Source organism: Camellia sinensis, chromosome 1 (genome assembly GCF_055761805.1).
Source record: "Camellia sinensis isolate YWXY chromosome 1, ASM5576180v1, whole genome shotgun sequence".
Taxonomy (NCBI): domain Eukaryota; kingdom Viridiplantae; phylum Streptophyta; class Magnoliopsida; order Ericales; family Theaceae; genus Camellia; species Camellia sinensis.
The window spans coordinates 52,629,170-52,655,420 of NC_138961.1; the positions used below are offsets into that span (position 1 = coordinate 52,629,170).

General features: G+C 34.7%; 2 protein-coding genes, 2 long non-coding RNA genes and 1 other non-coding gene across 32 annotated transcripts; 2 read left to right on the top strand and 3 right to left on the bottom strand.

Annotated features, from left to right (window-relative positions):
* Nucleotides 1-659: 659 nt before the first annotated feature.
* On the top strand, nt 660-10,657 carry LOC114268042 (staphylococcal-like nuclease CAN2). Its single transcript, XM_028209138.2, has 9 exons — nt 660-937; nt 1,168-1,223; nt 1,392-1,506; nt 9,012-9,122; nt 9,217-9,404; nt 9,498-9,554; nt 10,018-10,177; nt 10,269-10,337; nt 10,421-10,657. Exons 1-9 carry the CDS (start codon nt 788-790, stop codon nt 10,517-10,519), a joined length of 1,005 nt encoding a protein of 334 aa, XP_028064939.2. The 5' UTR covers nt 660-787; the 3' UTR covers nt 10,520-10,657.
* Nucleotides 1,714-3,522, bottom strand: LOC145794930 (uncharacterized). Its single transcript, XR_014334883.1, has 3 exons — nt 3,052-3,522; nt 2,663-2,733; nt 1,714-1,990 (listed from the first exon to the last, which is right to left on the bottom strand). It is a non-coding gene; the product is annotated as an uncharacterized LOC145794930 (long non-coding RNA).
* LOC145794927 (uncharacterized) lies at nt 6,596-8,544 on the bottom strand. Its single transcript, XR_014334880.1, has 3 exons — nt 8,200-8,544; nt 7,811-7,881; nt 6,596-7,138 (listed from the first exon to the last, which is right to left on the bottom strand). It is a non-coding gene; the product is annotated as an uncharacterized LOC145794927 (long non-coding RNA).
* A 2,164-nt stretch (nt 10,658-12,821) lies between the features above and the next one.
* On the bottom strand, nt 12,822-16,009 carry LOC114268043 (uncharacterized). 2 transcript variants are annotated; one of them, XR_014334876.1, is made up of 3 exons: nt 15,802-16,009; nt 14,345-15,608; nt 12,822-13,040 (listed from the first exon to the last, which is right to left on the bottom strand). It is a non-coding gene; the product is annotated as an uncharacterized LOC114268043 (transcript). The 2 variants fall into 2 exon arrangements; XR_014334878.1 differs by having other exon boundaries at nt 14,620-15,608; nt 15,802-15,969.
* A 4,221-nt stretch (nt 16,010-20,230) lies between these two features.
* LOC114268041 (auxin response factor 11-like) lies at nt 20,231-25,624 on the top strand. Of its 27 annotated transcripts, none has more exons than XM_082877199.1 (12): nt 20,231-20,365; nt 20,744-20,857; nt 21,006-21,101; nt 21,312-21,368; nt 21,506-21,657; nt 21,746-21,849; nt 23,428-23,494; nt 23,607-23,683; nt 24,413-24,446; nt 24,820-24,960; nt 25,062-25,241; nt 25,324-25,624. In XM_082877199.1, the coding sequence occupies exons 2-7, from the start codon at nt 20,747-20,749 to the stop codon at nt 23,439-23,441; spliced, it is 534 nt and encodes a 177-aa protein (XP_082733325.1). In that variant the 5' UTR covers nt 20,231-20,365; nt 20,744-20,746; the 3' UTR covers nt 23,442-23,494; nt 23,607-23,683; nt 24,413-24,446; nt 24,820-24,960; nt 25,062-25,241; nt 25,324-25,624. The 27 variants fall into 27 exon arrangements, with proteins under 27 accessions (XP_082733325.1, XP_082733332.1, XP_082733324.1 ...); XM_082877206.1 differs by having other exon boundaries at nt 24,422-24,446; XM_082877198.1 differs by having other exon boundaries at nt 23,607-23,678.
* The last annotated feature ends 627 nt before the right edge of the window (nt 25,625-26,251 follow it).

The following is a 26,251-nucleotide window of genomic DNA, read 5'->3' on the forward strand; positions in this document are numbered from 1 at the left end:
AAAAAGTTTATTTTGGCGACTAAACGATTTAGTCGGCGATTCAGTAAGTATTGGCGACTAAAGGATTAGTCGCTAAATGTATGATTTTCAAAAGTGTAAATCACTATTGGCGACTAAAATTTTAGTTGCTAAAGACTTGTTTTTTGCCGACTAAAAAAGTTTTAGTCGCCAATACTTCCGGCGACCATCTATTCGCAACAAAAGCGGCGACTAAAAATTTTAGTCAGAAAAACTAAAAAGTCGATTTTTAGCAACAAAAAATAAATTTTTAGCGACTAAAAATTTAATGGCCAAAAATGATTTTTTTGTTGTAGTCTCCGCACCACACCGGATCAGACAAATCCTCATCAGTAAAAGAAACCGCAGTGATTTCTGAACCACAAATCAGAAACAGCCACGTGCCATTCTGTATCCTGATTCGTTATTCCTCGTCTAAATTTCCTCAACTCCAGTGTTCCCTTCACCCAATAGCATTTGCATTCACCAAAGATCCTCTAGAGTGAAATTTCTCTAAAGTTTCCTAGAGTACTATATTGTGTGGTTGAGATTTACTGGCAAGTCACATCAGAAAAATTGATGTGACTTGCCAGTAAATCTCAACCACACAATGTAGCACTCTAGGAAACTTTAGAAAAAAATCACTCTAGAGGATCCTTGCTCATTTGCATTGCCCCATTCTCTCTCTCTCTCTCTCTCTCTCTCTAAAAGGTCTAACTTGAGCTTCTCCTAAATCATTGTTCTCTCTCACTCTCTCTCTAACACTAGCGAGAGAACAACAATCCAAAACATGGGAAATGCACTCAGGCTATTGTACGGACATTGCTGTAAGCCGGCGGCCGACGAATCCGATACGCTCGGCCACCACGGCGTCTCCGCTGCTACCGTCGGTGTCTCCGCCCTTGCCCACGATCTTTATCACTATGAAATCACTTCCCAGGTACAAAAATGCCCCTTATGATCACCTTCATTTCTTCTTCAATTCAATCCCTTGCTTAATAAAGACTGTTTTTTTAAAAGAAAATTTTAATCACCCTTGTAATTAATTGTACTTTATGATCTGTTTTGGGTCAGAATTGAAGTTTTGAAGATATTTGGGGTTCTGGGTTGCTCTTAATTTTATCCCATTTAATCAGGAAGTTTCTTTTTTTTTTTTTTTTTTTTTGTGAGGTTCCTGAAGGACTCAGTAAGCAAGTAGTTTCTTCAAAGAAGGCTCAGGCTAACTGGTAACTAGTGTATAACACTTGATCTTGATTAATAAATCTAGCTTCTTGATTAGGTTAACACTGTAATTTCAAATTGAATTGTTTCAAGTAAATTTTGTACTTTGCTGCTTGATTTGTGTTCTACTCTATGTATATTGAGTTGTTTGAATTTACAATGAGAAAATGAAGGTATAAGAAACTTTCTGAGGCATGGAGAGAATCAAAACCTCCACCAAGAACACCAGAAGAAGCTTCAAGGCTTATCATACAGATATTGAAGAGACATCAAAAGGCTGATGTTGAGGTTAAAACAAGTCTCTTTGGTTGTTTCTGTTTTTCACTTTTCTATTTATTTTCAAGAACCCACAGAAAACTTGTTTGATAAACTGTTTTTGAAAACTGATTTGGGATAGTACTGAAAAGCTGCCACTTTTTAAAAAGTACCAAAAATTGTTTTCAGATTTTTGAAAACTGTATTCACATAAAAATGAAAACATTAGGAAAGCAATGTCACGCCCCAAGCTCCGTGACAACGCCGCACACTCATTTAAGTGAGCATGCAAGGCTAAGAATCCAACACATAACCAACAATGTAAAATACTCAAATTAAATCCTTAAATATCATAATGCTAAAAACCATACAAATAGATAATTCTTATCATATGAAATTGTCCACCAAGTCCACTAATAAAAAAAATAATAATAATAATGATCCAAATACTCAAATCATAGTCCTACTCTCGGTACTCCCACAAGTAAAAACCCTGCACAGCTCTACTCCTCAGAATCTGAAAAATAAAATAAGGGTAAGCTAGACAGCCCAGTAAATAACCAACCATCACTATTAGCTGGATCAAGTATACAAAAAAAATAGTCGATAACCAATAAATATATTTTTTGCTACCATTCAATAAATGAATAATTATTTGTAAGACAGTTTCATAGCTAAAAATAAACAATGTACAATACATTTTAATTGAAAATCCAACAAGATAATTCAAAGGAAATTCGTTGTTCAAATCGATGGTTCGATATTCAAATGGTTCAATGATGCAATTCACAAAACCCAAGTCTTGGTGACTACGGTCACTTAGCCCGTGACAAGGCCCAGAACCACACATAGGCCGGTGGTAAAGCCCCAAAAGAAACTAGTTTCTGTGCCAATAAATAACCCCCATTGGCTAGGGTCCAAATCATAGTCAGACTAGAGTGATGTTCAAAATTCAAACAATACACAACTTTCAAATAAAACATTCGATATTTTCAGAATAAATGTTTAGTACAATTTTCAAAATAGTTTCATCAAATATTCAAATAATTTTCATAATAATATTCGATGTTGTTTTGTACTTGACCCATATTTTATTTTAAGAGAACATGAAGGATATAAATAAATATTTATGATTTTAAACGATTCGATAGGAATAAAAATGAACCAACAGTGATAGAGGGTTACTTACCTCAAACGCTTAGAAATAACACTCCAACACCAACTCCAAACACCCAATTTCACCACTTCAATCACACAAACCTATTAAATAAAACTTCAAATAAATTAATATTTTTTTACATGTTACAAACACTCACAAAAGCACCACTATATTAGATTAATGTATTACTTTAATATTCAAGAGATCAAACCATTCAACCCAACTTTATAGCCAAACACACCTTTACCCATGATACAAAACTCCATTGTTTCTATTACCCATCCAAAGTTACACTTTCACATTGCACCCAATTCTCAAAACCTAAGTAGGCACCTATAGATCTTCCAAATCTCCTTAATGCATTGATTGTTAAATTCCTCAACATAAACTTAATAATTAACAGTAAAGACAGATTTTACCTTAACCAATGGGTGTCCCAAAAATCACCAACGTGCTGCCTTCAATCCCTATTGTAGCCTCACTTGAACCTCTCTTCTCTTTTTCTTTTCTTTTTTCTTTTACCTTCTCAAACCCTAGCCGCCTATGGAGCAATTCATAGCCTCTGTTTTGTTTGTTTTCCAAGACTTAAAGCCACAATATGTGGGCATATTAACCTAATTTCACAAAGTTACAAAATTACCCATCTAAGTAATAGGAAATATAATGCCATCTCATAACTAATTCTTTGATATTAATAAATGACCCATATAAATTAATTTAATTACTAATCTATCCAATAAAATAATCCTACACACAACTTGGGTTTTACATTCTTCCCCTCTTAAAAGAAATTTCGTCCTCGAAATTTGACATACCTGTAGTCTCAAAAAGTTGTGGATACTTTTGTCTTATTTCATTCTCAAGTTCCCAAGTAGCTTCTCTCTCCAAGTGATTGCTCTATTGAACCTTAACGTAGTGGATGACTCGACGCCTCAAAACCTGCTCCTTCTTATCAACAATTCTTACAAGGTGTTCTTCATAGGTCAAATCCTCCTTAAACTACAACGGTGCATAATCAATCACATGATTGGGATTCGGTATATACTTCCTCAACATCAAAACATGGAAGACATTATGAACTCCAACTAGTGAAGGTGGTAGGGTAAGTCTGTAAGCTACCTCTCCAATTCGATCTAAAACCTCAAATGGTCCAATAAATCTAGGACTCAATTTACCACGAACACCAAACCTCATTACTCTTTTCATAGGAGACACATTAAGGAACGCATGGTCTCCAACCCCAAACACCAAATCGCGTCTCCTGTTGTCTACATAACTTTTATGTCTACTCTCTGCAGTGCGAAGTTGCTCTCTAATAAGATTGATCTTGTCCACTGTTTGTTGCACAATCTCAGGCCCTAACAACTTTCTTTTGCCTACATCATCCCAACAAATAGGTGATCTACACTTTCGTCCATATAAAGCCTCATATGGTGCCATTTGAATGCTCGCATAATAACTATTATTATAAGAGAATTCCACTAAGGCCAAATGCTCATCCCAAGAACCTCCAAGATCATTAATGCAGGCCCTCAACATGTCTTCAAGAGTCTGAATAGTTCTCTTTAACTGTCCATCACTTTGAGGATGAAAGGTCATGCTAAAATTCAAACTAGTATCCAAAGCTGTATGCAAACTCCTCCAAAACATAGATACAAATCTGCTATCTTTATCAGACACTATGGTCACTGGAATACCATACAACTTCACAATCTCCTTGATATACAATTTTGCAAACCTCTCTAAGGAGAACCCTACCATAAAAGCTAGAAAGTGAGCGGATTTGGTCAATTGATCAACAATAACCCAAATAGCATTGTTACCACCTTAGGTCCTAGGCAACCCCATCACAAAATCCATGGTAATATATTCCCACTTCCACTTGGGAATAGGAAGAGGTTGTAATTTACCTGCAGGTCTCTGATGTTCAACTTTCACTTGTTGACATACCAAACATTGAGCAACATACTGAGCAATTTCCCTCTTCATATTATTCCACCAAAAGTTCCTCTTCAAGTCTTTATACATTTTAGTGCTCCTTGGATGTACAGTATATCCTGAACTGTGAGCTTCTCTCAGGATTTCTCTCTTGAGCTCTAAATCATTAGGCACACACAACCTCTCTCCAAATCTCAAGGTTCCATCTTTATGCATACAAAATTCCATCTGTAGACCTATTTCTATTTCAGCCTTAAGTTTTTGCAACTGAGGATCTCTTTCCTGAGCATCTTTAATTCTATCAATCAATGTGGGTTGAACTCTAAGGTTTGCCAACTGCACTCCATGACTATGCCATCTAATCTCAATATTCAATCTCTGTAAGTCCTCCAAGATATTCTTTTGGTCAGTGATTAAGGTAGCCAAATTACTCGGGGTCTTTCTACTCAAGGCATCCGCCACTGCATTGGCTTTTCCTGGATGATAATTGATAGTCAAATCATAGTCCTTTAATAGCTCCAACCATCGCCTTTGCCTCATATTCAATTCTTTTTGAGTGAAAATATACTTCAAACTTTTATGATCAGTGAATATCTCACATTTCACCCTATACAAATAGTGCCTCCAGATTTTCAATGCAAACACCACGGCAGCCAACTCCAAATCATGCGTATGATAATTTTGCTCATATGGCTTCAACTGCCTAGACGCATATGCCACTACTTTATCATTCTGCATCAGGACACAACCCAAGCCCATCTTCGATGCATCACTATAGATGGTAAAACCTTCATCTCCGGACGGAACTACAAGTACTGGAGCAGACACCAATCGACTCTTTAGATCCTGAAAACTCTTCTCACAATCATCAGACCATTCAAATTTAACCCCTTTTTGTGTTAAACGAGTCAAAGGCATAGAAATTCGGGAAAATTCCTCAACAAACCTTCTATAATAACCTGCTAAACCCAAGAAGCTACAAATTTCAGTGACACTAGTAGGCCTATTCCACTCTACCACCGCCCTCACTTTCTTGGGGTCAACAGACACCCCATCTCTAGATATCACATGACCCAAAAATGATACACTCTCAGCCAAAATTCACACTTCTTTAATTTAACAAATAATTTCTTCTCCCTTAATATGTGCAACATTATTCTCAGATGTTCTTTGTGCTGCTCTTTACTCTTTGAGTACACAAGAATGTCATCAATAAAAACTACCACAAACTGATCTAAGAAGGGTTTAAATACTCTGTTCATTAAATCCATAAAAGCTGCAGGCGCATTGGTCAACCCAAACGGCATCACTAAAAATTCATAATGCCCATACCTAGTTCGGAAGGCTGTCTTAGGTATATCTTCCGCCTTAACCTTCAACTGATGATAGCCAGAACAAAGGTCAATCTTAGAAAAGACTTGTGCTCCTTGCAACTGATCAAATAGGTCATCTATCCTAGGCAAAGGATATTTATTTCGGATTGTCACCTTGTTCAACTCTCGATAATCAATGCAAAGGCGAAAACTACCATCTTTCTTTTTCACAAATAAAACGGGCTCACCCCAAGGAGAAACACTAGGCCTAATAAAGCCCTTATGTAGTAACTCTTGTAACTGTTCCTTCAACTCTTTCAACTCTGCTGGGGCCATCCGATACGGAGCCTTGGAGATAGGACCCGTGCCAGGTATCAATTCAATGGCAAACTCAATCTCTCTATCTAGTGGCAACCCCAGTAACTCTTCAGGAAAAACATCGAAAATTCCTTCACAACTAGAATATCCTCTAACTTCAATTCAGTCTCACGGGTATCTCTCACAGAAGCTAAATAGCCCTCGCAACCATTCCTTAACAACCGTCTAGCTTGCAAAGCTGAGATTACCAGAAGAGGAGTGTTAAGTCCACTACCCACAAAACAAAATTCTAGTTGATTAGGAAACTAAAATACTACCCTTTTGCCTCGACAATCAACAGAAGCATAATTGGTTTCCAACCAATCCATTCCAAGAATTATGTCAAAGTCCCGCATATCTAAAACAGTCAAGTCTACAAGCAATCTCCTGCTATATATACTAACCACACGAGATTTGTCAATGTCTCCTCATGTTCCATTGCAACCTATATGCATCAATAATAAAACCTCATCTTATTCTATTCTCAAGTCCCTATAACATGTAAATAAAATTAACATTATATCAAATTATAAGCGTTCCCAATACTACATCTACCCAATCTCACCACTATTTTATACCAGCCTTTAAAATTATAACCTGGCTCTGATACCATAAAATTGTCACGCCCCAAGCTCCGTGACAACGCCGCACACTCATTTAAGTGAGCATGCAAGGCTAAGAATCCAACACATAACCAACAATGTAAAATACTCAAATTAAATCCTTAAATATCATAATGCTAAAAACCATACAAATAGATAATTCTTATCATATGAAATTGTCCACCAAGTCCACTAATAAAAAAAATAATAATAATAATGATCCAAATACTCAAATCATAGTCCTACTCTCGGTACTCCCACAAGTAAAAACCCTGCACAGCTCTACTCCTCAGAATCTGAAAAATAAAATAAGGATAAGCTAGACAGCCCAGTAAATAACCAACCATCACTATTAGCTGGATCAAGTATACAAAAAAAATAGTCGATAACCAATAAATATATTTTTTGCTACCATTCAATAAATGAATAATTATTTGTAAGACAGTTTCATAGCTAAAAATAAACAATGTACAATACATTTTAATTGAAAATCCAACAAGATAATTCAAAGGAAATTCGTTGTTCAAATCGATGGTTCGATATTCAAATGGTTCAATGATGCAATTCACAAAACCCAAGTCTTGGTGACTACGGTCACTTAGCCCGTGACAAGGCCCAGAACCACACATAGGCCGGTGGTAAAGCCCCAAAAGAAACTAGTTTCTGTGCCAATAAATAACCCCCATTGGCTAGGGTCCAAATCATAGTCAGACTAGAGTGATGTTCAAAATTCAAACAATACACAACTTTCAAATAAAACATTCGATATTTTCAGAATAAATGTTTAGTACAATTTTCAAAATAGTTTCATCAAATATTCAAATAATTTTCATAATAATATTCGATGTTGTTTTGTACTTGACCCATATTTTATTTTAAGAGAACATGAAGGATATAAATAAATATTTATGATTTTAAACGATTCGATAGGAATAAAAATGAACCAACAGTGATAGAGGGTTACTTACCTCAAACGCTTAGAAATAACACTCCAACACCAACTCCAAACACCCAATTTCACCACTTCAATCACACAAACCTATTAAATAAAACTTCAAATAAATTAATATTTTTTTACATGTTACAAACACTCACAAAAGCACCACTATATTAGATTAATGTATTACTTTAATATTCAAGAGATCAAACCATTCAACCCAACTTTATAGCCAAACACACCTTTACCCATGATACAAAACTCCATTGTTTCTATTACCCATCCAAAGTTACACTTTCACATTGCACCCAATTCTCAAAACCTAAGTAGGCACCTATAGATCTTCCAAATCTCCTTAATGCATTGATTGTTAAATTCCTCAACATAAACTTAATAATTAACAGTAAAGACAGATTTTACCTTAACCAATGGGTGTCCCAAAAATCACCAACGTGCTGCCTTCAATCCCTATTGTAGCCTCACTTGAACCTCTCTTCTCTTTTTCTTTTCTTTTTTCTTTTACCTTCTCAAACCCTAGCCGCCTATGGAGCAATTCATAGCCTCTGTTTTGTTTGTTTTCCAAGACTTAAAGCCACAATATGTGGGCATATTAACCTAATTTCACAAAGTTACAAAATTACCCATCTAAGTAATAGGAAATATAATGCCATCTCATAACTAATTCTTTGATATTAATAAATGACCCATATAAATTAATTTAATTACTAATCTATCCAATAAAATAATCCTACACACAACTTGGGTTTTACAAGCAATGAGTATTTTTGGAACACAAAAGACAATAGCATAGAAAACGAAAACACAACTAGGCCCTAGTCACAACGTTTTCTATGAAAAGCTTTTCTTTTCCCCGTGGGAAATGTTATCTCATGTTTACTTGTGTTCTTAAATCTAATGCACAAGTGGTTTTGTCTGGGGGCGAGGATCTCCCTGTTCCTCATACTCTTGTGGGGTGGCCGCTGTGGTAGGATTTTAGTCCCAAAAATATTTTTCTTATTTTAAAAGTGAAAAACATCTTATTTAAATTTGTTTTCTATTGACCACAAAAAATATTTTTCAGTGATTGTCATTTTCTATTGCAACAAATACCAAAAAATACAAAAAATATTTCTGTCGTAACAAACAGGGCGTGATCTTCTTTCGAAATGCTTACAACTTCAGAATTAAACCTTGGTGCTGAATCTGATTTGTTGTTGCTTTCTTTTGAGTAGGGTCTATTGACTTTCTATGGCCTCCCTCTTCCTCATACTCTTGTTGAACCCTCTGCTGGACCACCTACTTCACAGCCTGACGGACTCCAGTTTGAATTGCAGACTCTACCAGTTAAGAACAATTTCACAATCCCAAATCCTCAAATACTCGAAATTATCTCCAAGACTCTTGATTTCAATGAATGGTTTTTAACATAATTCCCAGGTGGATGCAAAATCTGTTGTGGATGGGGATGGCATCACAGTGTATGTGAGCACCATGGATCCAAGAGAATCATCTTCTGTTCCCATAGACGTGCAAATCGCAGCCGTTGAAAGATCAAAAGCACGTGCAGGGAAGAATTACGCCAAGGCAGATGCACTACGGAAGCAAATTGTTGATTCAGGATATAAGTTTGTATATGAATTTGACATGTGAATTTCTGTAATTCATCGGTATTTTAATTTCAAAATCACGGGTCACTCACGGCTTGTATTTCACCACAGTGTTCTGAATATTCAGAGTCAGGAGATTCTTGCACGCAAGTATCGGATTCGACTAAGGTAATGCCAACTGCAATCATTTTGATTTATGATCAGCATGTTTAGTGTAACTTTTCTCAAATTAAAGCTGATAATCAAAAGCTAAAAGCAACCCTTCTCCTGTTTGCGAATAATCAAAAATTTTCAGTTTATTTAAACTATTCCTACTATAAACAACTCAATAAGTTACACCAAATAGAGCCAATAGACTAGTTTGTGCACACCAAATAGAACCAATAGAGTTGTTTGTGCAGCTTCTTATTAGTTGAAAGTTGATAATTAGAAAACAAAAATTAAAAGCACGTTTCCCTCATCTTTTCAATAATCAGTTTTTTTCTTTTCTTTTTCTTCTTTTTGATCAATTTATTTAAAACTATAATCAGAAGTTGCATCAAACATTCTTATACAAACTACTATAAGTAAACCTTATAAACTGCACCAAACAAGGCAACTGTCAATGATTAATGACTTCTCAAGAAAACAGGGGAATAGATGCGCCGGAGAGTGAAATGCCATATGGAAAGGAGGCAAAGGAGGAACTGACCAAGCTTGTTCAGGGCAAGTGTCTGAGAGTTCTTGTCTTTGATCAAGATCAATATGGCCGGTCTGTAGGAGATGTTTATTGCAATGGTATCTTTATACAGGTACTGTTTTCACAGAATGTCTCTGCCTTTCTAAACTGACTTCAAAGTTCAAACACTCATTAGGAGTCTTCCAACAATTGTCTCTGTATAGGAATCAATGCTGAAGAAAGGATTGGCATGGCATTACAAAGCCTATGACCAGCGTCCAGAACTTGAGAAGGTAATCCATTTTACTGTTAATTCTGAGAATTGATCGTATTAAACGCTTCATTTTTAATGGCTATTCGTGTTGTGTCATACCAGTGGGAGAAAGAGGCTCGGACAAAGCGAGTAGGCTTGTGGGCTTCGTCAAACCCTGAGATGCCGTGGGAATGGAGAAAGGACCAGCGGGGAGGCAGATAACCTGTTGTGAAAATGGCTACAAGCAGAATATGAAAAAACACTAACAGTATTTAAGATTTGCTTGTGTTTCTGTTGTAACATGTATATCTAATTTAAGGACGTATAGATAATTTATGAACCTGATTAAAGGGTTGGTAATTGTTTTTATATTGTTAGGTTTTATTCTTGGCAATCCCGTTTGACAAAACTCCTTTCAGTTGTATTTTTTTTTTTTCGCAACTTTTTATTTCAGTGAGATTATGAGTGTTTAGATGCGAATCCAACCCGAATTGTGCTTTTCAGAGAAGTTTGTGATGCTAATACTTTCAAGATTGCCACTTCGCTGATTATGACGGGGATCGAGCTGCCCGGTCAGCTCGAGGGGGTCCAGGGGGCAGCGCCCCTTGGCGGGTCCGGGGCAGCGCCACGGCGGGGTTGAGGGGCAGCGCCCCCGAAGCAAAATGCAAAAATGCATTAAAAGTTGCCTGTCCGATCATGTTATATTTTTTCAGTTTTTCCAGTTTTGGCCTTCCCGCTCGAGCGGGGAAAGGGACGCTCGAGCGGGGAAAGGGACGCTCGAGCGGGGATTGGAAGCTCTCAGCATCTCTGCAGTCGCCTGCAAAAGTACTGGATAGTGTGATTTGCCGCTCGAGCGGCCAAACCGACGCTCGAGCGTGGAGCCTGTATGAAATCACAGAATTTGAAGTCGCCGCTTGAGCGGGGAAAAGGGCGCTCGAGCGGACCGCGCGATTCCAAATTTCCAGATTTGATTAAAGAGTTGGTTTTCTTCTGAAATTAGGATTGCTTTGGTTTTCTATAAATAATTGGTTTTCTCCCAACACTAGAGAGACTTCTCCAGATCTTATTTTTGGATCTTAAGGTTTATATTTGGAGAGATTTTGCTAGTTTTTCTTTGATGTTTTGATAGAGTCTTCAACTCATGTTCTAAAGAGAGTACATCAAAGGTTGTGTTTTGTTCTACAAAAGAGAGTGTTGTTCTTCAGTTGTGTATTCTGAAGAATTCGAGCCTGAAGCTGTGGTGGAATCCAGAGTGGCTCATCAGAAAGACAATTCCGTGGTGAAGATGGGGTTGGAAGAGGCACATAAAGGTTGGTTCAATTAAGCGTTGTGGATTCGCTAGGTAATTGAGAGTATACCTGTGTAATTCCTTTAATTCTTCTTAGTGGATTGTCTTGTGGCTGTTGCCCGTGGTTTTTTGATCACAGTTGGAGGTGTCCAATTGTGGTTTTTTCCACGTTAAATCGTTGTGTCTCTTTGTCTTGATTGTTTGATTGAGATTGTTATATTCTGCTTAAAATTGATACATAATCACAAATCAACATCTAGGGGATTTCTAGATTTTTCATATATGATCATGAAAACTGGTCATGTCAAACCACAATTGAAATCTCAAATGCTCAATAGAAGATATATCAAATCACCACTCTCAATAATCGCATTCTTCAGGGTTTCTCAAACACAACCACAGAGTGGGAAAGGAGCATTACTTCAAGCTCATCATCCAACGGCATTAATTGTAAATAATTTTACGGTGTTATACATATAACAACTTTCATACTTCAAAATCGTGAACTATCGTGTTTTTTACAAATAATAACGTAATATGAAAAATAAATAACATAGCTAGATCAGTTATACGAAACCTTCAAGTGACCCAAATTTGATTGAACATAAACCTAATATCAATATTAGTGGAAAATGGTTTCTCTCTCTTGACCCTCTTTAGAATACATTGAATTCAGAATTATTTTGATGAGTAGTCTGGATGTCCTTTTATAGGTAGAGAGAAGACCAGTTTCCTTATTTAACAATGATTCTACTTTCCCATCAAAGTAAGATAGTTGGAAAACACTCTCCTTTATTTACCAATTAATTATAGCAAAAAATTTGGAATCATAATCCTATCAAATCTCTAATTCATATTATCATATCAAGTGGGTCAATATAATGACTAAATAAATAATTTAATCTTACATTACTCACACAATATTCCCAGCTAGTTTACATTAGGGAATCAAACTAAACAAAACTCGAAGAACATTGGTCCTATTTGGTGTAACTACAAAGTTGAAAGCTGATAATAAAAAAGCAAAAGCTCAAAACATCTCCCTGCTTCTCAATAATCAGTTTTTTTTTAATCTATTTTTGTCTCATGCATTGTATGCAGCAATTGCACCAAACACTCTAATACAAAAATCTAAGAAAAAGAAAAAGAGAAAACCATAAGAGCTACACTGAACAGTCCCTTTGAGTTTATTCAATACAGCAGTTGCTACCTCGGGAATCTGTCAATCACGCAAAATTTCAGCTGAAGAAATAGAAACATCAATATGATTCAAACTAAGACATTAGTCTAAATACAAGGAGAAAGACATCGGTGTAAATACGAGGATAAGAACAGAATCAAGAAAACTTGAAGAAAAAATAAAAGGAAAAAGAAAAAATAAAGCTAATGAAAGGAAAACTGCAGCCAGCCTGGGGGGTCACAGAATTCTGGTCAATTGCACAGCCCAAGGATACACTGCAAAAGACCAGTGGCACTAATAAGTTAACGAGGAATGGAAATTCTATGACTTGAAAATATTGTCATTTTCATATTTAAGCCAATTGATAATTGAAGTTGGATCACAAGAAATGATATTAGAATTCTACGTACAGTCAATACATGGAATGTAAACAAGATTTAGAGAAAGGGAAGTCGGAGCCAATTTGTTTGAACCGGCTGAATTCAAATGCGCCTATTTAATCTAACAATGTCTATAATCAATCATCAAACACTATGTCCCTTGTTGTTCTTCCATGACCAACACAAAATTGTAAATTGCACCCCCTCCATTAATTACAATACATTTGGGTCATGTTTGATTCAAAAGACTAATAGTGAAGTATTAATAATCCTATTAAATTAGTGTAGGATTCACTATCCAATTGGATTAATATCCATTGGATTAATAATCCCACCCCTACCCCATTACTAATAATCCTACAAATTTGTTGGATTAATTATCCATTGGATTAATAATCCTAAACTAAAATGTTAAAACAAACATGAGATAATTGGGCCCACGGATTAATAATCCTAATCCCATGCTCTAATCCATCCAATCAAACATGCCCTTGGGGTACTATGTGACCATATTCTAAGACCACGAAATAACTTCTCCGAAATAATTGATTGTAATAATGTTAGAAAGGCTGACAAAAATACTAACAAATATATAAACACATGATTAAATGAACTCAAATTGAGTAGTGAAATCTATATTTAAGTTTTGTGTCTTGAATGGTATGTTTGTTGATAAATTTGTTATGACTACTCCAACAACAGACTCTCTATATTATACATGCTTAGCATTTGATCCAACTAAATTACAACTTTTATCCTCCAACAAAATAAAGTAACACGCTAGACATTATGTCTCATTTGACTACAATTAAGAGCAAAGAAAAGAGGTCAAAGGGTTCAATTCTTCAACCTGTTTAAGAGGTTTAACAATTTAAATTACAAACAAATATTATTTATATAAACTTGGGTTAAACTGGGTTGACTTTCAAGATCTAATCCCAAACTAGGCCTAAAATTAAATCAAGCCCTAAAACTTTGCTGGATTGGCCCATTCGGCCTATAGCCACCCTTGCTGCTGTATGTGATCATGATTCATGCTCATATGAATCCGTGGAAACTAACGTCCGTTTGACAATAAACTAATATAGTTAAAAAAATTATTAAAAAAATCAAAAGATTATAAACAAAAAAAAAAAATTAAAGATTTCTTCTTATTCTTTATATTAAAAAAAAAAAATTAAAGAAAGTAAAATTAGTACCAAATGTGACTTCAAATTTTGTCCATCAATTTGATGTTGGGCTTTGCGACAGAGAGTTTCAATTTTAAACCCGAGCCTTCCCACCTTTGATTTTCAAGAGCGAATAATGCTTGGGACCCCTTTTTGGGGTCACCCCCTCACCCCTTTGCCACGTGGCAGGGGGTGATTGGAGGAGCAGGAAAAAAAAAGAAAAAGAAAAAGAAAAGGTAACCAATGAGAGAGAATGAGAGAGAGAGGGGGTCAAAGGGGTGGGGGAAAAGGGGATGAATCATTACTCTTACAAGGGCCTTGAGCCTTTCCATCATCTCAGTTGTCAACTGGTTCTTCCCATCTCCAACAACTCCTTTTCGAAAATACCAATTGAACGGAATTCCTCGCCATTGTTTTTTTCCTTCATCAGTATTAGCATCCAACTTACTCAGTCTCTCATGACTACTTTTCCACACCACTTGTTCAATTTCATCAGTGAGCATCCTAAAAACTCAGCGAGACTCCTAACAGACTCTTTTGGATTCTCCTTCAACTCCTCATAGGTAACAAAGAAAACATTCTTATTCTTTCTCTCTTTCCAATACTCCAACACATGGTCGAAGAAAGGACCTCCCGGGACAACGCCCCTACAGAATTCATCAAAAGCCTCTTCAAATGAGATTGAAGCACCAAACTTCTTGAAATAAAAGTGCCAACTAGAAACAAAAGTATCTGCTGGATTGCGAGAAATATAAACGACACGACATCCAGAGTTCTTTACATGCTCGGGTAGGATTGAGTAAGGGAGATGGGTGCTGAAAACCCTTGGAGAAGGAACTTTGTTGATATTTTGAGACCAGTTTTCGCCAAAAGTCTCCATTTCAAGGAAGGGAATGAGTTCATGGGGGTTGTGGGCTTGCAATAGATCGGCTTGGGCATCGCCGTCCGGCGATATCCAAGCCTTTGAGTTGTGGCTGAGTATTGAGATAGAGAGAGCTTTTAGCCATGTTGTACCAGTTTTAGGGTACGAAGCTAGGAGTATATCTGATGGGTGAGGCTTGAATTGATTTTCAATGATCATGATGGATTTTATAAGATCAGGCATAAGCCAGAAGCCCTTCCAATGGACGAAAGTGGTACTTGGCCGCCATTCAACTTTTGGTGAATCATCTAAGAAACTTGTTTCTTCGTCGGAGCCTTGAGCACTGGTGGCCATTAATGAAGGATCAAAGATTAAAACCTCAAGTTGCTCTTAGCTTTGTTGGAGAAGATGCTCAAAAACTCAACAAGTAACCTGCAAAAGTTGATATATAATAAAGGAAAACCAAATTGGGTAGGCAACTTTTTTTCATTTTATATATTTTTATCAGTCCAAACAATCCATTATAAAAATAAAAAAATAAAATCCGACAAGTGAACCAACGGATCCTGTTGCTTAATTTAAGAAAGAATGATAAAAAATAGAACAAAGAGAAGAGAAAAGCAACCTGTTAAGGCACTCCAGACTAAAGCAATTTGCTGAAAGCCATAGAGAGAGAATGCAAAGACATTGTGTGGGATGGAGTTGGAGACCTGCAGGGAGATTATATGCAAAAAGAAAAGATTAGATATGATGGAGGGAGGGTGACACAATCAGGTCATTAATGGCGTGTGCCTCGTGTTTCTGTACCTACCATAATATTTAAAAGGAAATAGCAGTTGACACAAAATGACAAAATAAAAAAATTATAAACTACGTTTCCTAAAGTTTAGTTAAATTATCTATGAAGCTAGATAGACCAAGACAAGGAGTCTTCCATCAAAGAAGAACTCGGACCTGCTGGCTATAAGCCCCATCAGAAAATTTTACGGAGCAACAAAAATTATCATCTCATCCATTAATTTCAACTCTACATCCTTTTGTAAGAATTTTTTTGGGAGGGTTTGTAAGAAATTTAATTATTTAGTTATTATGGTGACCACATGATATGGCAATATAAATTATAAATTTAATAAGATTATAGTTTCATATCTTGAATCATAAATTATTATGTGATTGGTAGTTTTCAAGTTTCATACTTTGATAGGCAAGTGGTAATTGATCCTCTCCTCACTTATAAAAGTATATTTAGATGCCCATCAATTATTTGGAATATAACATATTTTCAAGAGGGTCAAGAGAGAAAAACATTTTTCCACTAATATTGATATTAAGTTTATGTTCAATCAATTTTGAATCACTCGAAGGTTTCGCATAATTGATTCAGGTATGTTATTTATTTTTCGTATTATGTTATTATTTGTAAAAAGCATGATAGTTTACGATTTTGGGTTATGAAGGTTGTTATATGCATAACACCATAAAATTATTTACATGTGATATCAGAGCACTGGTTAGAGAACATCATTATTTTTCATTAAATAAAATTAATGATTTTTAATTTATGTGTCATTGATTGATTGTGTATTATTATAAGTTGTGAGACATGATTTGAACTAATTATGATTTCAGAATTGTGCTCAAGTTTGATTACGATTTTATTGTTTGGGTATATATCTTCCATGAATAATATTTATAAATCTACCATGCACACTTTATGATTAGACCTATTATTTTGATAAAGTTATGTTCTCCATCGGTTTGTGGAACATTTTTGATTGATGACCCATCCATGATCATCTATATTGGTGGTAAAGATTTTGTTGAATTATTAATTTTAGATAAATCGAATAAATTAACATCTAATTAATTGAATATTTTTCATGATTTAATTGACTTTATTTTGGGAAAAAATTTGATCAGTAATAATAGCTGTATTTTTGATTTGGTAATGCCTAAAGATATTCGTATTACATAATAAATCATTATTATTCATGTTTTGTTGAATTTTGTATTATCAAATTTTACAGTGCTGCACATTAAAGTGTTGTTGTGATCTTTATGATACTAAGCATATTGCTATTTATGGATCTAACTGTAACTTCTAAAAAATTATTTCAGTACGATGTTATTACCACCATTATGAATAAACTTGATTTTTACATGTGGTTTGATGTGGTACAAAAGTATATATTCTTATGTGACATATAATATGAGTTGTGTTAATATTTGTTGTCTTAATATTATTCTTATGACTTAGTAATATGCATTATGATTATGGTGATGAATAATTGTGAATAAACTATTATTTATTCAATAATGTCCATGCAAAGTTTTTATTTTGATTTGAAATCTAAATTATAATACGATTGGTAGTTGCCAAAGTGACCCAATCAGAATGACACATAGATATCAAATCAAATAATTGAAATTTAATACCCTTCCCAAGTATTAAAAAATGATAACTTTGCATATCATAATTCTTTAATTACAAAAATATTAGGTTGGCCCAAAGGTACACCACTTCTAAGTAATTGTCACTACAACAAAAAGCACATTTGGCGACCGAAAAATTGGTCGCCAAAAGTACAAATTTCATCGGCAAAAAAATCGGCGACAAGTGCCCAATTGGTCGCCAAAGGCCTATTACTAAAAGTATTAGCGACCAAATAATAAATTGTCACCGTATGTAGACATTTAGCGACAAGCAAAATTTGTCGCCAAAAATCATATGTTTTTGTCGCTGTAAAATTCTAATTTGTCGCTAAAAGGTTAAGATTTGGATAGGCTATGTAGTTTTAGTGACAATTAAATTCGTCGCCAAAAGTACTATTTAGCGACAAAATTAATTTGGTCGCTAAAAATCAACTTTTTAGCGACGACTAAGTTTTGGTTGCTAAAAGTTCTTGGAATAGCCACTAACTTTTATCGACAAAACAATATGTTGTCACCAAATATATTAACAGCAACCAAAATATCACGTCACTAAAAATTCATTGCACAAATTTAGATTTTAATAATTTTCCTGTTAAAAATAATCCAAAACACCTGCTTTTCTATACACAATATATACACAAATGCAATGTAAATAGTAATACACCTATGCAAGACATTCATAATAATTCAAAATTAGTAGCTATTAAGCATCCCAATAAACATAATTACAATTCTCAACCAATTTGAAACATTCATACCAAGTACTTACAAACTATTAACATCAACCCACAAATCCATTACCAAATCCTATGTCAAAATATTTTCAAAAACACAAAACCAAATATTTTGATGCTAAACATCTAACCCACAAGTCATTTACCGAAATCCTATGTCAAAATATTTACAAAAACACAAAACCAAATATTTTGATGCTAAACATTTAATCCATAAGTCATTTACCAAAATCCTAAGTCAAAATATTTTCAAAAATACAAAATCAAATTTTCTGATACAGCCCGAACTATTTTCCACCAATGCCAACCTATCACATGAAAAAGAAAAAACAATATTAGATTGACAAGGAAAAAAAAATCGGTATGAATTTCATAATTTTGATTTTAATTTTGTAACGGGAAGTCCAATCGGGGTGTTGTTTGCTCATACAAGTTTATTTAGTCTTGAGCAAGTTGCTCGTGCTAAGTTTTGGTGATTTCGGTGGTCATTTCGCAATTTCGCCCCCCAACGGGCCTTTTAAGTCTTGTATTTTACAATTTTCCTTCTAATTTTTTAACCGGAAATCCAATTGAGGTTCCGTTTGTTCCTACAAGTCTATATTTAGGCTTGAGCAAGCTGCCCGTGCCAAGTTTCGGCAATTTCGGTGGACATTTCACAATTTCACCCCCTGAACGGGCCATTTATGTCTTGTGTTTTATAATTTTTCTTCTAATTTTTTAACTAGAAATCCAATCGAGATCTCGTTTGTTCCTACAAGTCTATTTAGGCTTGAGCAAGCTGCCCGTGCCAACAATTTTGGTGGTCATTTCGCACCTCCTAAACAGGCCTTTTAAGTCTTGTGTTTTACAATTTTCCTTCTAATTTTTTAAAGTTGGGCACATTCTCTTTTTCGACATTATTAGCCACATCATCATCCTCCTCATCCCCCTTGTTTTCATCATCATTCATTATAGTCCCTATATAAACATCTTCTAACAAATTTAGGATTTCATCTTGATCTTCACTTGTCTCCTCTTCCATTCTATCCCTAACACTTCCAAAGTCATCATGGTTGTCATTATCCAATGTATAAGGTTGATTCATGGGAACAGATTCCCCGTGATGCACCCACACTACAGGAAATTACAGTTTTGGCAACCAAATTTGGCGACTAAAACCAAAAGGTGTCAAATTGGCGACCAAAAATAATATTACTCGACAAAAGTACAAGATTTAGCTACGAATTTTTTTTACTCGGGGAATATTGATTATTGGCGATTAAAAAAAATTTAGTCGCTACAAATACCACAATTGGCAACAAAAAAAATTTGTTAGTTGCTATTCAGTTAAGTTTGGCTACTAAAATTATTTAGTCACCAAATAAAAAAAAAAATTTACATTTTATCTTTGGCAATCAAACTTTTGTTCGCCAAAAATTTATTTTCAACAACAAAATAAATTTTTTAGTTGCTGTAGAGTTAGTTTTGGCTACTAAAATATATTTAGTCGCCGAATGAAAAACAAAAATTTACTTTTTATTTTTGGCGACCAAAAGTTTATTTTTGGTGACTAAAGTATCTTTTAGTCGCTGTACTGTTATTTTTGGCTACTAAAATTATTTAGTCACTGAATAAAAAATAAAAAATTATTTTTCAATCTTTAGCGACCAAAAGTTTGGTAGCCACCAAATTATTTTCAGCGACAAAAAAATATTTTCGTCCATGTATAGTTAGTTTTGGCTACTAAAATTATTCAGTCGCCAAATGAAAAATAAATTTTTTTTTTTTCTTTAGCTACCAAAAATTTAATCGCCAAACATTTATTTCAGTATTGTTTTGGTCGGCTAAAGAACTAAAATATTTGACATTTCAAATAGTGGCCCTGTTTAATATTGGCGCCCTGTTTAAGTTTACACCTCCTTTTGTTCTCTCTCTCATACATAGAGTCTGTGACCACCAAACCTCAGACTCCACCTAATCTCACCTCATTGCAGACCAGCGTCACACGCCATCGCCGCCCCCGCCGCCGCCGCATCCTCACAGGTTCTCTCTCTCACTCTCGGTTTATCTGTCTGTCTATCTGTCTGTCTGTCTCTCTCTTTGTTTCTCACTCTCTCCCTCTCTGGCCTTTTCCCGCAATATCTCTCTATATATATAATGCGGCCAATTTTAGTACGGAAAGATGGATTTGAGCTCTGATTGATGAGTTTGAAGAGGTTTTTAATCTTTTTACTTTGACTTTGTGCTTTAATCATGGCGAATCGTGGGTCGTTTTCGCAGCCTAATTTCTCATCTGAAGGTCAAAAACCAAAATCCCAAGTTTCCTTCGTTGATTTTTCATGTTCTTCTTTTTGCAAAATTATTATTATTATTATTATTATTATTATTTTTTGGTGGTAGTGATATGATATGTATATATAGGTTATGGAGGTGATGATCTGTATACAGAGCTATGGAAAGCTTGTGCAGGTCCACTGGTTGACGTTCCAAGGAGCGGAGAGAGAGTTTTATTTTCCACAAGGTCACATGGAACAAGTGAGTCTCAAATTGCGATCTTTTTCTTTGTTTGGTGTATCAGAATCTAAAATTCTTGTTTCTTTTTATGTGAATGTTTTTTGTTTTTCCATTTTAAGATTTGGGGGTTTGAAATTTTTTCTATTTTTTGATTTTTGATGTTTTTTAGTTGGAGGCATCAACAAATCAGGAACTGAATGAGAAAATTCCACACTTTAATCTTCCCTCAAAGGTCCTTTATCGTGTTATTAACGTTCACCTTTGGGTATGCTGCTCTCTGCTTCTTCTTTTTTCTTTTACTAATTAAGTTTCTATTTGGTTGCTGAGAAAGCTCGGGAAAATGACTGCTAACTGAGCTATTATGGGTTTTGTTAGTTAAACCAATTAATCATCTTATTAGGCTAACAACTAAACACAATTCCAAATTACATTGTGGAGTGGTTGATTGTAAAAGAATTTGTGTTTCTCGTTGTAGGCTGAACAAGAAACTGATGAGGTTTATGCGCAAATTACTTTAGTGCCCGAACAAGATGTAAGAATTTTACATATTTTCTTTCTTGATTGATATAACATGTTTTGCAATCAAACCCATGAAGTTAATTTTCTTTTTGTTCAGAATTTAGATAGAGCCTTAGTTTTTTAAAAGGTTTTAAATTATTATATATGCAGCAAACTGAACTAGAAAATCCTGATTCATGTTCTCTTGAACCTCCGAAGCCAACAGTTTACTCGTTCTACAAGGTTTTAACTGCATCTGATACAAGCCACATGGTGGGTTTTTCGTTCTTCGAAAGCACGCCAATGAATGCCTCCCGTTGCTGGTAATTTATCTTCTTGTGGAACTTGTTTCGGATTTTTTACTGTTGACTCCGATATTGCCATTTTATTGTTTGAATTCCTTGTTTGGAGGACCTTTATCTATGTCCAGGATATGAGTCAGCAAACACCTACCCAAGAATTAATATCCAAGGATCTTCATGGTTTGGAATGGCGATTTAAGCATATTTTTCAAGGTAATTATTTTTAGTCCGTCTTGGTTCTAGTCTGCATGGTGGTGTTGTGAGATTGGAAGGGAGGCATGTCTTTCCACCAAAACTATATTTAACCTATATATGCAGACTTGTTGATAAAGATTTGGAATGGCAGTTTTGTTGATAAAGATTAATATATTTAACCTATTGTTTTTTTCTTTCATGATCTACTACAAATTGGTTATTGGTTCAAGGGAAAATTTTGGTGATATAATTAGGCAACTACTTAATGGTTCGCTTTCCAAAACTTTGGATTTTACATGTTGGTTCCATATTAAATTGAAATTTTTAATTTCTAATTTTTTCTATTTTTCATTCCTTTGTCTAAAAGTCTCCTCTCATATATTAATTTATTGTGTCCTTATTCTAAAATGTTGATTTTGTATACAAAACCACTAGATCATATTGAGCAGCATTGTAGCACGCGAGCGCACACACACACACACACACACACGTGTATATATATATATATATATATATTTGTGATGGATTTTGCACTCATCCCATGGAATGAGTGGCTCCATTGAGTTTTATGTAGAATATGAAGGTCCAAACCTTCATTCTAGGCAGCATCATTACAAATAGTAGCATTTATAATTGAAGAATATTTTGCTTTCTATTGCTCTATACCTCCCCCCACCCTCCTCATCCAGCTTGGAAGATCTTAGAGTAAGAAAATCAATGGAACTCTCTGTAAGTATTGATTGTAGAAGCCATGATGGAATGAACTTTTAAACTTGAGAACTTTAATTTTTCACCATATATAATCTGGTTGATTCCCAAGTACTAGGGAACATGGTTATCTTAGGGAAAAACGTAAGAAGTAACTTATATGCATAATTTCTTAAACAAAACTTAGACCAATCATATAATCCCTCAGTTAATATTTGCAGCAAAGACATTGATTTATGGACCCTAATATCTGCACAGCTTGGAGAACTTTATATTTTGTATTTATGTCAAATCCGAAATGGCATTTGCTCATGCTACTTCAGGTTGGCTGCACAATTTTACATCTTGTCATTCTACTCAAATTTCGGTATCTGCTATTGTCATAGAAAACATATACCGCCATGTATTTGATAAATAAGATTATGTAGTTTATCCATACATCATATTTTTTAGTGAGATAGGAGGTATATTTCTTAATCTTTGTTGACTCTGTATGTTTGGAACTACCCATTTTCATTAATTTTAATAATATCCTGCATTACGTCATGATATCCATTATTGGCTTGGTAAAGATACCCGTCAGATAAACTTCTATTATTTTATAAAATTTTAACCTCTATATAGTATCCTGCAATATTGTAATTAGGCCATTTCAACTCTGTTTAAATATAATGAAGCTGGTGCTGTAGCCATCAAGGTGGTAGAACTGGATGCAACTCTTAGTGAACTTTGGAGATTATTTTTCTCATAATAAGTTGTGGACTTCAATGCAATTTGTTGTACATTACATGCATTTTGTCTTCAAGCATCTGAATGAAATATTACTTGGCTAGTGAATTCTTTCGGAGTTACTTTCTATATCACTGATTGATATTTGTGGGATTACAGGTTGTGTGGAATGAGGGAGATCAAAGAAGTTACAGTGGAAGGGAGAGTTCAATTGGATTTGCTTCAAGTTATGCTCATTGGGATTGTTTTCTATGCTCTCTCAGATTGGTTCATCGTGGTATATTCATGAGGATTTTATCAAAACCTAATATTTATACTATCACTCTTTGATTATGCAGGTTATGCAAAGGGATTATAAACCCAGTTCATATTCATTGAATTCTATTTCAGCACACTTTTGTAATAAGCAGGCAAGGTTTATGTTTTCCTCTCTCTCTCTCTCTCTCTTCAAATTTACTTTTTATCTTTTATTATGTAATATTGAGAGTATGTTCAACATTTGTTTCAGTTCATAATCAGCATTGAATTGTGGGTTTTGATTCCTAAAGAGTTGCAAATTTCCTGTGATTTCTCACCTAAAGATAGACTTTCCAAAATTGCTTCATTTCAAATCAATTTTGATGAATGTTGAATTTCCATGTCAAAATTTGGGCGTATGTGATTCACTGCTGGTTTTGAAAGTTGATTGTATAAGAAAAATATTTTTGTGTTTCACTGATACAATCAAAAGGAAGTAGTTAATTAGCTCCCTATGAACACCTCAACATTGTGGATCATGATGACTTTGGATCATGTAATTTTGTAATAAAATCTTTTTGATGTGTCCAGAAATCACTTTATTGTTCATAGCTTAAGATTTTATTTTGCTCAAATCATGCTGCTAGTGTTGCTTGTATGCTTGGGCTTGTGAATTTTTGCTGTTTAGCACCTAACTATTATCGATAAGAGTTTAAAATGAATTTATATATATATATATATATATATTGTGTCTTAATTTGATTATATAGATCGTTGCTATTTTAAAGCATTCTTGAGCTTCGTTTTTTCCCCGAGTTGATCGTTGAGCTATTTTGCTTTCTTTTCTTTCTCTCTGCTTAGCGGTTTCTCAACATTGTCATTAACTTTGGTTTTCTTCTTGTTTTAGTTAATGCAGAGGACACAGGGCATCTTGATCATCAGTAAGTCCAAGCCTTTTTCATGTAGAGAATTTCTCTTTGAGAAAAAAAAAATCCTATCAAATTGTTATTGTGGAAAACAATTTTAAAATACTCATTGGATAGCAATTCTTTTTCAGCAAGGATTAAGTGTTCCTTGTTTAGAAGTTTCCATTTTACTATGCGTTTGTGGTGTCATGAGTTTTAATTTATTTAATGATCCTTTGTTTCATCTTATCTGATTAATGATTTATCTTCTTTATCATCCTATCTAATGTGTTTTTTTTCTTCTATAACGGTTCATTATTTTGTGGTGTTGTGAGCTTCATTTCACTATGTTATTGTCTTTTCTAGTTATAATTTCATTACATTGGTTGTTCTTATCTATTTCAATTAGGTGACTAGTTGGGTGGTTGAATACCAAGATAATCTGGTAAGCCTTGGTGTTGATGAGTCCTTAGCTCAAGTTTATTCCGAGAGTGGTGAAATGGATCCCCTTATGAATGCATATGTTGAAAGAATGCAAGCTACAACAAGGGTAATCATAATTTTTCTAATAGCTTTATTGGTTTGTTACTTGGTTTATAACATTGCTTAGATCACGTCTTTCTTGTGCCATTTGTTGTCACTATTTTCTAGAAATGGTACTTGAATATCCTTGAGGCTAATAAGGTACAACCACCAAAGAAAACAGATGATGGAAAGCAATATACACCTGCTGTTGTTGATTTGTTTAGGATCCTTGGCGAGCAAGTGCAAATTGCTCGTGAAAATAGCATCGACGTCATGCTGTACAAAATTGCTTTGTCCATTATTCAGGTAAGTTCAGCTTTACAAGTTTTACTTAAATTATATACCTTATTCAATTCTTGACATTCTTTTTCTTTTTCTTTTTCTTTAGTACAGATGAATGAACTCGTGCACGAAGCTAAATTGTACAAGACTAATTGGCGCTATAAGCATATTTGAAAGTATTATATATTTTTGGATAGATGTGTATGGAAAATATTTCGTTAGACTAGTAGTTTTATTTTTGGATAGACTAGTGGTTATATTTTTGGATGGGTGTATATGGAAAATATTTGGTTAGACTAGTTATATTTTTTGATAGATGCGCATGGATAAAAATTTAATTGGAGGAATATGTACTTTGGAATTACTTGTGGATGGAAACTTATAATAATTGCCGACTTTTATTAACAGTTTCAGGATTGGATGATTTATGTATTTCGTTGAATGTTCATGATTCAGATACTTTGTTGGTATGAATAATTCTTTTTAATTACAGATTATATTGAATGGGTTGGATGGAATATTTGTCTTCAATTATATGTTTACTTTGTTGGATGTTGGCGACTAAATTGTGGTTTTGTTGACTACAATGTTGGTTGGCACAATGGTACATTTGGTGGCTAAATAATTAGTCGGTAAACTTTTTACAACCAAAGAATTTAGTCGTGAATAGGTCTATTACCGACTAAACTTTTAGTTGAGCAAACATTACTTTTGGCGACTAACATGTTTGGTCGTGGAATGTGACAATTGGAGACTAACATGTTTGGTCGGGAATATGTCACTTTTCGTGACTAAAGTATTTTAGCAACTAAATGGATTAGTCGCAGTAATGATATATTTAGTGATAAAAAATTTAGTCGGCAAACCCAATTTTTTCCCGACTAACAAAAGTTTTGGTCTTTTGTCGACCCTCAATTGGTGACCAAAGTGGCGACCAAAAAAATTGGTCGCGGTTAACTTTTGCTGACTAAAATTGAACTTTTGCCGACCAAATTTTTAGTCGGCAAAAGTGCGATTTCCTGTAGTGCCAAGTC

Excerpts from the sequence above, each read along its gene's own strand:
- LOC114268042 (XM_028209138.2), top strand. The coding sequence starts at position 788 with ATGGGAAATGCACTCAGGCTATTGTACGGACATTGCTGTAAGCCGGCG. Across the intron at positions 9,123-9,216 it reads TTGAATTGCAGACTCTACCA|GTGGATGCAAAATCTGTTGT; the intron begins GTTAAGAACAAT and ends CATAATTCCCAG. Across the intron at positions 9,555-10,017 it reads AAGTATCGGATTCGACTAAG|GGGAATAGATGCGCCGGAGA; the intron begins GTAATGCCAACT and ends TCAAGAAAACAG.
- LOC114268041 (XM_082877177.1), top strand. The coding sequence starts at position 20,747 with ATGGAGGTGATGATCTGTATACAGAGCTATGGAAAGCTTGTGCAGGTC. Across the intron at positions 20,858-21,005 it reads CACAAGGTCACATGGAACAA|TTGGAGGCATCAACAAATCA; the intron begins GTGAGTCTCAAA and ends GATGTTTTTTAG. Across the intron at positions 21,850-23,606 it reads ATTTAAGCATATTTTTCAAG|GTTATGCAAAGGGATTATAA; the intron begins GTAATTATTTTT and ends TTGATTATGCAG.